General features: G+C 48.6%; 1 protein-coding gene across 2 annotated transcripts; it reads left to right on the top strand.

Annotated features, from left to right (window-relative positions):
- The first annotated feature begins 4,123 nt into the window (after positions 1–4,123).
- SMKR1 (small lysine rich protein 1) lies at positions 4,124–11,599 on the top strand. Of its 2 annotated transcripts, none has more exons than XM_078343792.1 (2): positions 4,124–4,420; positions 10,927–11,599. In XM_078343792.1, the coding sequence occupies exons 1-2, from the start codon at positions 4,352–4,354 to the stop codon at positions 11,122–11,124; spliced, it is 267 nt and encodes an 88-aa protein (XP_078199918.1). In that variant the 5' UTR covers positions 4,124–4,351; the 3' UTR covers positions 11,125–11,599. The 2 variants fall into 2 exon arrangements, with proteins under 2 accessions (XP_078199918.1, XP_035110656.2); XM_035254765.3 differs by having other exon boundaries at positions 4,337–4,613; positions 10,931–11,599.
- The last annotated feature ends 1,416 nt before the right edge of the window (positions 11,600–13,015 follow it).

The raw sequence follows: 13,015 nt of genomic DNA, 5'->3' as shown, positions 1-13,015 counted from the left end.
GAGAGGCAAGGCTTGGCAAGCAGTGCAGGAGGGCACACTGAGAGGCTTGCAGCTGGGTGATTGGGAGCAGGTGGCACCATCCACAGGCTTAAAAAAGTCAGGGTCAGGTGTGGTGGCTCATGCCTGTAATCCAAGCACTTTCAGAGGCTGAGGCAAGAGGATCCCTTGAGTCCAGGAGTTCAAGACTAGCCTGAGAAACATAGGGAGACCTCCCCCCACGCCCGGCCCCGTCTCTGTTAAATAAAAAAAATATATTAAAGAAAAGAAAGGAAATCAGCCGGGTATGGTGGCTCATGCCTGTAATCCTAGCACTTTGGGAGGCCAAGGTGGGTGGGTCACCCGAGGTCAGGAGTTCGAGACTAGCCTGGCCAACATGGCAAAACCCCATCTCTACAAAAAATACAAAAATTAGTCAGATGTGGTAGCGCACGCCTGTAACCCCAGCTACTCTGCAGGCTGAGGCAGGAGAATTGCTTGAACCAAGGGGGCAGTGGCTGCAGTGAGCCAAGATCACGCCACTTCACTGTAGTCTGGGTGAAAGAGCAAAACTCTGTCTCAAAAAAAAAGAAAAGAAAAGAAAAAGGAAGTCAGGAGGCAGCCTCAAGTAGATGCAGATGAGAGTGTTTAAGATAAAAGGAGAGAGACATGGATCAAAGGTGACCAGTTCCTAGCTTGGGTACCCAGATGGCTGCTGAGGCCATCATCCAAAACAGAAGGAGGAGATGAACATTTGCTATGAGAACTGTTTGATTTTATTTATTTAGAGATAAGGTCTTGCTCTGTCACCCAGGCTGGAGTGCAGTGGTGCAATCACAGTTCACTGCCATCTTGATTTCCTGGGCTCAAGTGATCTTCCCACCTTAGCCACCCAAGTAGCTAGGACCACAGGTATGTGCCACCATGCCCAGTAAATTTTATATTTTTTTTAATAGATGGAGTTTCACCATGTTGCCCAGGCTAGTCTCAAACTCATGAGTTCAAGCAATCCACCTGCCTCAAGCCTCCCAAAGGACTTGCAGGTGTGAGCCACCACGCCCAGCCATGTTTTATTTTAGATGTTTTAGGTAAGTTTCCTAAGAGTTGAAGTTTCAAAATCAACTTATCAAGTTATAATTTATATATTGTAAACTGCACACATTTGAAGTATATAATTTAATTAATTCTGACAAATGTATAGACCTGTGCAGGGCCAGGTTCATGGGTTGTTTCACCCCAGTGGGCACACGGAGTCCTACTCTCAGAAGGGCCACATGCTTGGGGGTTAATGCTCTGAGTTCACGGTGTGAAAATTTCTTAGTAATTTTACCTTTCTTTTTCTTTTGAGATGGAGTATCACTTTGCGGCCAGGCTGGAGTGCAGTGGCACAATCTCGGCTCACTGCAACCTCTGCCTCCTGGATTCAAGCAATTCTCCTGCCTCAGCCCCCTGAGTACCTGGGACTACAGGCATGTGCAACCAGGCCTGGCTAATTTTTTTTTTTTTTTTTTTTTTTTTGTAGAGACAGGATTTCACCATGTTAGCCAGGATGGCCTCAATCTCTTGACTTCATGATCTGCCTGCCTCGGCCTCCCAAAGTGCCCAGATTACAGGTGTGAGCCACCGAGCCCAGCCTTAATTTTACCTTTGAATTTGTGTTTTGTCAATAAAATTGAATGGGAAACGGAGCATGTTGGGGGAAGGGGGTTGGCATCTTAGCTCCTGCTGAGTCTCACCTCCTGTCACCCCCAGCAACCCCCAATCTCCACCCTCACCCTACCCTACCCCCACTCCCACCCCTATCTAGGGCAGGGCATGGCAGTACCCCAGCACATTCAGAGTGAGACACGTGAGCATCCTGTCCACCACAGTCATGGTACCAGGCACATCCTGGCACAGAGGGCACAATCCCTCAAGGGTCACCCATCTGCTATGGGAAGTTAGCTAGGAAAGGGAGTGTTCCCGGACTGAAGGAAACACATTAAACAGTAAATAAAAACAGCATAACAGGTTGCTAGAGACTGCAAAGAAAAGGAAAGCTTTCTAATTTGGTACCTTTAGTGGCACTTTTCCCTGCTTCTTCCTGTTTTCATTTTGCACTGAGCCATGCAAATGCAGCCAGCCCTGCACCTGTGTAACTACCGCCACAATCAGGATGGAGAATTTCCATCACTCCGGAATTTTCCTCTTAACCCACTGCAGAGTCAATCCTCCCCCACCATGGCACACCTCAACCACTGATCTACTTTCAAGACAGCTGAGTTTTAAAACCTATAGCAGGAGGCCAGGTGCGGTGGCTCACGCCTGTAATCCCAGCACTTTGGGAGGCCAAGGCAGGCTGATCACCTGAGGTCAGGAGTTCAAGACCAGCCTGGCCAACAGGGCAAAACCCCATCTCTACTAAAAATATAAACATTAGCCGGGTGTGATAGCACACGCCTATTGCTTGAACCCAGGGGGTGGAGGTTGCAGTGAGCAGAGATCATGACGTTGCACTCCAGCCTGGGCGACAGGGTGGGATTCCACCTCAAATAAAAACAAAAACCTTGTAGCAGGACTCTGAATCTCTGATCTGGACGTCAGGAAAAGCAGGGCTGGAACAGATTTGGGAGTGATCTCACAGGGATAACCTTGGTTGAAATGAGATAACCCAAAGAAAGTGCAAGACACTGGGGTGGGCCAGCCCCATCCAGGGATGAAGACAGAGGCAAGCAGAGAAGAGGTGGAGAGCAGGAGAATTTGCTTTATCCAGGGTATATGCACTCATAAGAAAAACTCACAGACATATTGAAAGTAGTTGGAAGTTGGGTTTGCTTTATTAATGAAGGATTAGGGAAAGCGTATCTATGAGAACGTAGAACATAAACACTCCCCTTTGAAAGCCAGTTCATCTTTCAAGAGAAAGCAAACAAAACATCTGATCCTTGCAGAGCCTTCCAGGACCCTACTCTTGCTTCCTGGTCTAGTCTCCTCCTCCTCTCCCTCATTCTGGCATAATTGACTGCTCCTTGTCATCCAGATCTGTTTTAAAGAGGCCTTCCCCAGTCGCCAATCTAAAAGAGCACCTAGTGGTCACATGAATTTAATGCAGTATGCCATATTGTCCCTATCACTTTTAATGTCTCCAGGCCCTCCATTTCAATCACGACCACCTCCCCCAGAACACCCCTTAAGAGAACAAGGACTTTGCCTTATTCAGAGCTCAGTTTCCAGGGCCTAGAAGAGTGTCAGGCACGTGGCAAATGCTCAATAACTGTTGAATAAAACGGAATCACAGGCCAGGAGCCGTGGCTCACGTCTGTAATCCCAGCACTTTGGAAGGCTGAGGCGGGCAGATCACCTGAGGTCAGGGGTTCGAGACCAGCCTGGCCAACAAGGCAAAATTCCATCTCTACTGGAAATACAAAAATTAGCCGGTAGTGGTGGCGGGGGCCTGTAGTCCCAGCTACTCCGGAGGCTGAGGCAGGAGAGTGGCTTGAACTTGGGAACTCGGGAGGTGGAGGTTGCAGTGAATCGAGATCGCGCCACTACACTCCTGCCTGGGCGACAGAGAGAGACTCAGTCTCCAAAAAAAAGGAATGACAAGTCATAAAAAAAACAATGAGTCGTACCCCCCAAAGTGTAGCCTTCCCCTGCGGAGAGGGAGGCTGGAACCAGCAAGGCTGGAGGCAGAACTGTACCTTTCTCGCCCAATCCTACCTGTAAATGAACTCCCTCTCCAGCCCTTTAGTCTCTAGGGCCCTGACTCTCTTTATCGGGCTCTTTTGCAAATATTTCACATGATATTCCCCCTTCGCCGTCAGTCCTTATGCTCGTCTTCCAAAAGAGCTTCTCCGATTATTTCTCCCAAGTCGGCCGAGTGAGCCGCCTAGCTTGCGCTCTCACCCCAGCGCCACCCCAGTGGGAGCTCCTCCCGCGCCCGCGCCCGCTGCGTCGCCCTGCGCCCGCCTCTCGGGCCGCTCAAGCCCAGACACTACAGCACCGAACTCGGGTTCCTAGAGCTGGAGGGCGTGGTCTGCTTCGCGCTACGTAAAGGCCCAGCCCGCGCGCGCGGCCGCGTTGCCCTGGCAACGGTAATTCAGAGAGACCCCGCCCCGCCCCCGGCGATTGTGCGCGCGGCCCCGCCCCCAAGGCGCCCGCCTACCCTAAGCGCACTGCTCCTGCGGCCTCTGTGCCTCGGCGCCGGTGCGGTCTGGGGCGGGAAGGCACCTCGCGTCCAGGCGGCTCCGCAGCTGGCTGCCCACTGAGCCGGCCGCGCCCCTCCCAGCGACCCTGGGGAGGCGTGCAGCGGCCGGGTCTGCGGCGGTTCCCCAAGGAGGTCGGAAAAGGGGCTGGGGCGCGGCGGGAACGGGCGCTGGGGCAGCGGCCCGGGTGGATGCGAAGGGCTTCGGGATCCGGAGTCCATGCCACGGCCGCCAACTCAGCTGAGAAAGGGATCGCCATGGTAATCCCCGCCTCCCTGAAGTACCGGGTGCCCGGGCACGCGCCGTGGAGCCCAGGCTGTTCCAGAGAGGAGCGTGCGCCGAGGTCACTGCCTCTCCCAAGGGGCGACCTCAACGCCTGGCGAAAGATGCAGGAACAGGGGGTGCCCGGCAGTCGGCTCCTGCCAGGCGCGCAGCAGCAGCAGCCGGAGTCAGGCGAGCCTTCTTCGGGTTCTAGGTCGTGGTCCTGTTGAGCAGCCCTCACACCCAGACGGTTGATATGGGAAATAAAGGCGGGTGGGGGGGTGGTACCATGGTGTGGGACCTCAGGGCGCCAGGCCATGCCCACTGTGACGGGTCCGGGCTCTTAGTTGCCGCTGCCACCCTGAGTCCCCGCGCGGGACTCTGCTGCTCTGCAGACTCAGGAAGTAGAGAGTGAGCCCTGGTGCCACCACCTTGCTGCCAACAGCATTCCTGTTCCTCAGCCCTCTTCCAGTCACTTTCGACCTCCTTCCCACCCTCGCTGTTCTTTCCAGAAGGGCTGTGACCTTCCAGCTCCTGCCCCAAGTCCTAGGGAGGCACCATTGTCTGCTAAACTAAGTATTGCACGCTAGAGCTGGGTGCACAGAGCGCTTGCTAAAGGGGCCTTCAACCTCGAGCTTTCTCTGCCTTATCCTCTCTGCTAAACAATAACAAAACCAAAAACCCCTCATCCCACACTAAATCTGCATTCTTCTGGAAGCCCCTTGCGCCTTCCCTGTCTTGATCCGTTTTCTTTGAGACTTGGTTCAGAAGGACCGTGCCTTCTGTTTCCCCAGTGCCCACAGCCCTTTGTACCTCACCTCTGGTGCTTTGGCTGTGTTTTCTTGGAAAGCCTTACTCCTGATCCGCATTAGACTCTAGTGTAGAAATGTCATTGTTAAGTTTCTGTGTTGTTTCCAGTTTGTTTCGTGTAAAATGATTAAGTAAAATTTCTTGGTTTAAATTGAATCATTCCATGGTTGCTTTTTTTTTTGAGACGGGGTCTTGCTTTGTCACACAGGTTGGAGTGCAGTGGAGTGATCACAGCTCACCGCAATCCTCTACCTCTGGGGCTCAAGCAATCCTTCTGCCCCAGCCTCCCAAGTAGCTGGAACCCCAGGTGTGCACCACCATGCCTGGCTAATTTTTGTATTTTAAATAGAGGCAAGGTTTCACCATGTGGGCCAGGCTGGTCTCAAACTCCTGGGCTCAAGGGATTTGCCCACCTTAGCCTCTCAAAGTGCTGGGATTATAGGCGTGAGCCACTGTGCCCAGCCAATTGCCATTTCTTTCAGGGCCCAGGGAACTGAGGCAGAATGCTGTACATAGCCATTTAAGCAAATGCCAATTAATTCATGCTCCTTGAATGAAGGTCAAACACATTAGTGCACAGAGCCTGCAAGCCAGAGCAGCGCCCTGCCTACCTTTCCTGACTTAGCTGCTCTCACTGGCCCTCTTGGTTGCCTCTGGGCTGGCCACGTTGGCTTTTTCTGGGTTTCAGTCTCTTTTTCTCACCTTCCCTCCAGCCTCAGAGACTTTGTGTAGGCTGTTTGCCTTGGAATTCCCTACCCTTAGCCCACAGGCCACTCAGGGAACTCTTCCTTTAATGTCCCAGACTAGGTCAGCCCTTGCCCCTACTGTGCTGTTATAACATCATCTATTATAGGCATTTTAGGGCCTTTCTTTATTAATTTATTGTTTTTGTTTATTTTTTTTGGGATAAGGTCTTGCGTTGTTGCCTAGGCTGGAGTGCAGTGGTGCCATATGTAGCTCACTTTGGCCTTGAATTCCTGGGCTCAAAGGGTCCTTCCACCTCAGCCTCCAGAATAGCAGGGATTACAAGTGTATGCCACTGAGTCCCGCTAATTTAGAAAAAAAAAAAAAACATTTGAAAAATTGAAAAATTAGAAAAAAAAACATTCCATTTGAGATGGAATCTTGCTCTGTCACCCAAGCTGGAGTGCAGTGATGCAATCTCGGCTTACTGCAACCTCTGCCTCCAAGGTTCAAGTGATTCTCCTGCCTCAGCCTTCCGAGTAGCTGGGATTACAGGCACCTGCCATCATACCTGGCTAATTTTTGTATTTTCAGTAGAGATGGAGTTTTACCACATTGGCCAGGCTGGTCTCGAACTTCTGACCTTGTGATCCACCTGCCTTGGCCTCTCAAAGTGCTGAGATTACAGGCATGAGCCACCACCCTTGGCTAATTTTTTACATTTTTATAGAGACGGGATTTCACCATCTTGCCCAGGTTGGTCTCAAACTGGGTGCGAGTGATCCGACAGCCTTGGCCTCCCAGAGTGCTGGGATTACATGTGTGAGCCATCATGTCCAGCCAATAGGGTCCTTTCTTCACAGCCCGGGTCATGAGTAGATGTGTGTTTGTGATTAGGTGGCTAGTGTCTTTCTCAGACTTCACTGGACTGTAAGCACCATGAGATCTCCTTGGCTCCCCATCTAATACAGGGCCTGGGTACACAGTAGATATTTGTTAAATATTTGTTGAATGAATGAAGGAGGGATCTTAAAACTCAGAAAAGCAGAAATCCACATTTGCTTTCTAAATCCTGTTCCTGCATTGCATCTCGGTTGCAATGTATTCATTCACTCAGCAAATATGTATGCATCCTTGCAGTGTGCCAGATGTTGGTGTAGGCTGGGGAATTCAGTGGTAAATTCATAGAACCTCTGGTCAGGGAAACAAACAATAAACATAAACAATTACTATTAACTAGGGAAAGGTGCGGAGGGTAATGGGATGGAAAGTGACTACGGGGTTGTTGGGAGACTGTTAAAGACAGAGAGACCACTGTACGTCCCCCCGTCCCCAGCCTGGGACAGGGTCAGTTTATATTTGTTTATATTTGTTGAAGTGTCTTGGTTTGGGCAGTAAATTATGTGGTTGCTCTAGTTATAGGCAGAATATAGACACAGTGTCAGGAGGTTTTTCTTTCTTTTTTTTTTTTTTGGAGATGGAGTTTCTCTCTTGCTGCCCAGGGTGGAATGCAATGGTGCAACCTCAGCCTCCCAGATTTCAAGCGATTTTCCTGCCTCAGCCTCCCAAGTAGCTGGGACTGCAGGCGCTCGCCACCACACCTGGCTATAGAGACAGGGTTTCACCATGTTGTCCAAGATGGTCTCCATCATCTCCTGACCTCCCAAAGTGTTGGGATTACAGGTTTGAGCCACCACGCCCGGCCAAAAATGTCAAACTTTTATGTAAATTTTAGGTCCCAAACCATTTTAAATATTAAAGCACATATTTTAAGTCAAGTGTGGTTGGTATGCAAGAAAGTATACGGTCATAAAGAAAATCAAGACCCAAAGTCTTTAAGAGTTTCTGGTAAAATGTACATGCCATACCTGATGGGGTGGTTTGGCCAGGAGAATGCGTTACGTAGGATTTTCATTCGGATTCTCTCAGAGAAGCCAGGCAACTGCATTGCAAGGTATGTCTCATCTTCATTCTCAGGGTCTGTATCTAGGAATGTACTCCATTTCACCTAGCAAAAATGTATTTTAGTAGTTTTAACATATGAACTATGTTCCTCTTTGTTTAGCTTGGGACATTTTTTTGGCTGAAATGCTTTGAACAGGACATCTATTTTATAGAAATGTTTAGCCCTTGCCGATGTCCTTGAACATTTATACCTTCCTCTCCTCTCCCTTGCCTACAAGAGACACTTTTATTTATGTGACGGAGTTTCACTCTTTGTTGCCCAGGATGGAGTGCAATGATGTGATCTCGGCTCACTGCAACCTCAGCCTCCTGGCTTCAAGAGATTCTCCTGCCTCAGCCTCCTGAGTAGCTGGGATTATAGGCATGCACCACCGTGCCCGGCTAATTTTGTATTTTTAGTCAAGACGGGTTTCTCCATGTTGGTCAGGCTGGTCTCAAACTCCCAACCTCAGGCGATCTGCCTGCTTAGGTGTCCCAAAGTGCTGGGATTACAGGCATGAGCCACCTCACCTGGCCATAAGAGATACTTTTTATTTTATTTTATGTATTTATTTTTCGAGACCAAGTTTCGCTGTTGTTACCCAAACTGGAGTGAAATGGCACGATCTTGGCTCACCGCAACCTCTGCCTCCTGGGTTCAAGCAGTTCTCCTACCTCAGCCTCCCGAGTAGCTGGGACTACAGCCCAGCTAATTTTTGTATTTTTAGTAGAGACGGGGTTTCACCTTGTTGACCAGGATGGTCTCAATCTCTTGACCTCGTGATCCACCCGCCTCGGCCTCCCAAAGTGCTGGGATTATAGGCGTGAGCCACCGTGCCCGGCCAACACTTTTTAATAATATACTTCCATCTGTTATTTTCTGGATGTGTGAGTCAGAGGACATAGAGAAGTTCAGTCCTCTGAACTCAGTTATCTAGCAAATATAAATATAAAACCAAAAACTCTAACACTTCTAGAAGAAAATATAGATGTTTGTCACTTGGGTTAGGCAAAAATTTCTTGGATATGACAAAAGCACAATCCATGAAAAACAAGTTGATAAGCTCAAAATGTAAAGTTTACTTCCAGTTTAGGATGGTATCCATTCATTTTCCCAGAGAACACCAACCTCACGGGGCAGTCATAGAAGGAGAATAGACTCCGAGCCTGGTGGACATGGGTTTCCATGTGCTGGGTAACCTCACGGAGCCCCTACATTTTCTTGAAGGCAGGAATAATACCTACCTACTTTGAAATACAGCTCTGAGGATTGGTGGTATTAAAGATAATGGCACGGGCTGGGCACAGTGGCTCAAGCCTGTAGTCCCAGCACTTTGGGAGGCCAAGATGGGAGGCTTGCTTGAGCCGAGGAGTTCAAGAGCAGCCTAAGCAACATAGCAAGACTGTCTCTACTCTCAAAAATAAAAAAATTAGCCAAATGTGGTGGCTCACACCTGTGGTTCCGGCTACTTGGATGACTGAGGTAGGAGGATCACTTGAGCCTGGAAGGTCAGGGTTACAGTAAACTGAGTTTGTGCCACTGCGCTCCAGCCTGAGCAACACAGGAGGACCCTATATCCAAAAAAAAAGAAAGGAAAGTAATGAAAATCATCATTTATTATTTGTTTCATGTCAGACATTGTGCTTAGTATCTTATCTTTGTGGCTCACCTAAACCTCATCACTGCTTAATGAGGTAGAGACTACTTGTAAAACAAATGCCACAATATATATTTGCATCCTGATTATCAAACTTGTTTTAATATTTATTATGAAAATTTCCAAACATAAGTGAAAATGGAATTGTGAAGTAAATCCTCATATATCCAGTTCTCAGACTCAGAAATGATTAGGATTTTGTCACATTTGCTTTCTGTTTTTTCTGGGTGAGGGACAGTGGGGGAGCTGCAGTGTTTTAAAGCAACCTCAGGCCTCCTTTCATCTCATCCCCGCAGCTTTCAGCGTGTGTGCTTCAGAAGCGTGCGGACATTTTCTTCTACCATCCGATGCCATTATCAGACCTCATAGAATTACTAATAATTCTTTGACATGATCAGATTTCCCTGATTAACTCAAAAACATCTTTTTGCAGCTTGTTCAAATAAGAATTCGAACAAGGGCCACACTCTGCATTAGGTTGGGTCTCTTTTAATCTGGGTGCTTAATAAACACTTGTCAAATTAGATTGCATGTGACTTCCATGCAGATTAGATTGCATGTGAATTATTATAATTCTGGGTCAGAATTACACGTTGCTCTCACAAGGCAGTTCTGGTTGCATTAATTGTTTTCTTTTGCCAAAGGGGGTTTGTCATTTAGAGAAGACAATGCAAACTGGTGTGGCTGCTGTTTTGACTCATTTCTTTTTAGGAATTTTTTTCTCGTTCAATACAGAAATACTGAAGATATCAAGTTTATAAAAACTAACTCGACCTGGTGCGGTGGCTCACACCTGTAATCTCAGCACTTTGGGAGGCCGAGGCAGGAAGATGACTTGATGTCAGGAGTTTGAGACCAGCCTACCCAACATGGTGAAACCCTGACTCTACTAAAAATACAAAGATTAGCCAGGTGTGGTGGGTGCCTGTAATCCCAGCTACTTAGGAGGCTGAGGCAGGAGGGTCATTTGAGCCCGGGATGTGGAGGTTGTAGTGAGCTGACAGCATGCCACTGCACTCCAGCCTGGGTAGTGGGAGTGAAACTCTGTTTCAAAAAAAAGAGGCTGGGCGCAGTGGCTCACACCTGTATTCCAAGCACTTTGGGAAGCTGAGGCAGGTGGATCACCTGAGGTCAGGTGTTTGAGACTAGCCTGACCGACATGGAGACACCCTGTCTCTACAAAAAATACAAAATTAGCAGGGTGTGGTGGTGCACGCCTGTAATCCCAGCTGCTCCAGAGGCTGAGGCAGAAGAATTGCTTCAACTCAGGAGGTGGAGGTGGAGGTGAGCCAAGATTGTGCCATTACACTTCAGCCTGGGCAACAAGAGTGAAACTCCACCTGAAAAAAGATAATAATAAAATGAAAAACTAACTTCCCTCCTTCCATATTTATTTTTGTCTTTGAAAGCCAGGTAAAGGGAAAAAAGGAAAAGGCCAGGGCAAGTCTCATGGGAAGAAACAGAAGAAACCGGAAGTGGACATTCTCAGCCCTGCGGCCATGCTGAACCTCTACTATATCGCCCACAACGTCGCTGACTGCCTGCACCTGCGAGGCTTCCACTGGCCGGGTGCTCCCAAAGGAAAGAAAGGGAGGAGCAAGACATAAGTGACAGCATTTCAGCATTTCACTGAAAGCACATCTCTGTTACGGGAAGAGAAGTCAGGATAACACAACTATTGCCGGCAATGTAGACTTGACTCCAGACGACTTGAGATGCACGTTAAGTGTGCTCTTCTGCGATGGCTGATGATCAGGAAATGTACTGTACTTCCTCAGTTATGCCAGACACGGTTTACCACTGTGGTTTTTCAGGAGTGATAGGGTGGGAAAAGTCTGAGTAATAATTCCTACACAGTGTGGTGGAATTAATAGAACTTTCAACAATTATTATAATTCTGGGTCAGAATTAAACGTTGCTCTCACAAGGCAGTTCTAGTTGCATTAATTGTTTTCTTTTGCCAAAGGGGGTTTGTCATTTAGAGAAGATGCAGCAAGAAGCGCTGTTTCCTTAGGAAATTTCCTCTCTTGGGCACTATTTCCTTTTTTTAAATGGAAAATAATAAATACTTTGTCTCTATAATTTTCTTCTCAGCAGTCTGACTGTCTGATTTGAATGAGCCACAGGCTCCGAGGATGCTAAGATGGTCACGACTGCTCTGACCGTGCCAGTCCTGCAAGCAGATGGCGAGAAGCGGCTGACAGTGTGAAATGGCTCCATGCAGGTCAAGGGGCAAATCTGCTGGTTCCTTTTTATTTATTTATTCATTTTTATATTTTTAGTAGAGACGGGGTTTCACCATGTTGGCTAGGCTAGACTTGAACTCCTGACCTCAGGTAATCCGCCTACCTTGACTTCCCAAAGTGCTGGGATTACAGGTGTGAGCCACTGCGCCCGGCCTCTTTTTTCTTTTATTTTTAAGATGGAGTCTTGCTCTGTTGCCCAGGCTGCAGTGCAGTGGAAAAATCTGTTCACTGCAGCCTCTGCCTCCCAGATTCGAACAATTCTCATGCCTCAGCCTCCCAAGTAGCTGGGATTACAGGTGCACACTACCACGCCAAGCTAATTTTTATATTTTTTAGTAGAGATGAGGTTTCACCATGTTGGCCAGGCTGGTCTCAAACTCTTGACCTCAAGTGATCCACCTGTCTCGGCCTCCCAAAGTGCTGGGATTACAGGCGAGAGCCACTGCACCTGGCTGTCCCTCTTTTTTCCCTATTTCACCTGACTCTTCTCCCTCCTTCGCTCCACACTCTATTTGTTTAAACTTGGCTGGCCCCAAGTAATAGAATTGGTGCCAGGAACTTGCCATGGGCATTCGAGGTGTTCTAGGATCTCCTGGCCCTGGAAGGAGATGCCTAAGAGGTGAGCTGCAGTTCTTTCTCCTCGGCTCCAGAGGCCGAAATTCTCCAATGTAAAAGCCAGCGTTTTGTAAGTGCGGACGCCATCTGCGACTCCCTGAGCACTCCATTCCTGCCTCCTGCTCTGTCTTCCTGGCTCTTCCTGCCCTCCCCTGCCCCTGCACTGTCATTTCCATTCTGAGCCCAAAGCTGACAGTGTCTAGGCAGCATCTCTGGGTGTGTTCTAGTTTGTTGGGATTATAATGATGCTGCAGGTGGCCTGGTTGGCAAGGATTCAAGAAAGTTCGCTAAGGGAGGCTGCAGCTCAGGACTCAGGCTTTCATAAGTATCAGAGGGGAAAAAGAAAGTTACATGAATCTCTGTGCTAGAGAAGCGGGGTGCCAGTGCCCCACGTGAGGCTGTTGGGAACAATATTGTCTGTCTGCGCTATCCGTGCAGCTTCCAAAGAAGCCCTTAGCCAGTTGCCAGAGGAGCCCTCACTCAGGTGAACCTGAAGGGAGGTCTTCTCTGTTCTCTGTCTTCTGGCTTTGGAAACAGGGAGCACCCTTCCACCCTGTTAGGGACTGCTGGGGTGGAGCTCTCTCTGAACTCACTAACTCCAGTTAGCAGTTCTCACACTTGAGCGAGCCTCTCATCA

Source organism: Callithrix jacchus, chromosome 11 (assembly GCF_049354715.1).
Source record: "Callithrix jacchus isolate 240 chromosome 11, calJac240_pri, whole genome shotgun sequence".
Lineage (NCBI taxonomy): Eukaryota > Metazoa > Chordata > Mammalia > Primates > Cebidae > Callithrix > Callithrix jacchus.
Note: the sequence above shows the minus strand (reverse complement) of the source record. Positions and strands in the feature narration are given on the sequence as shown.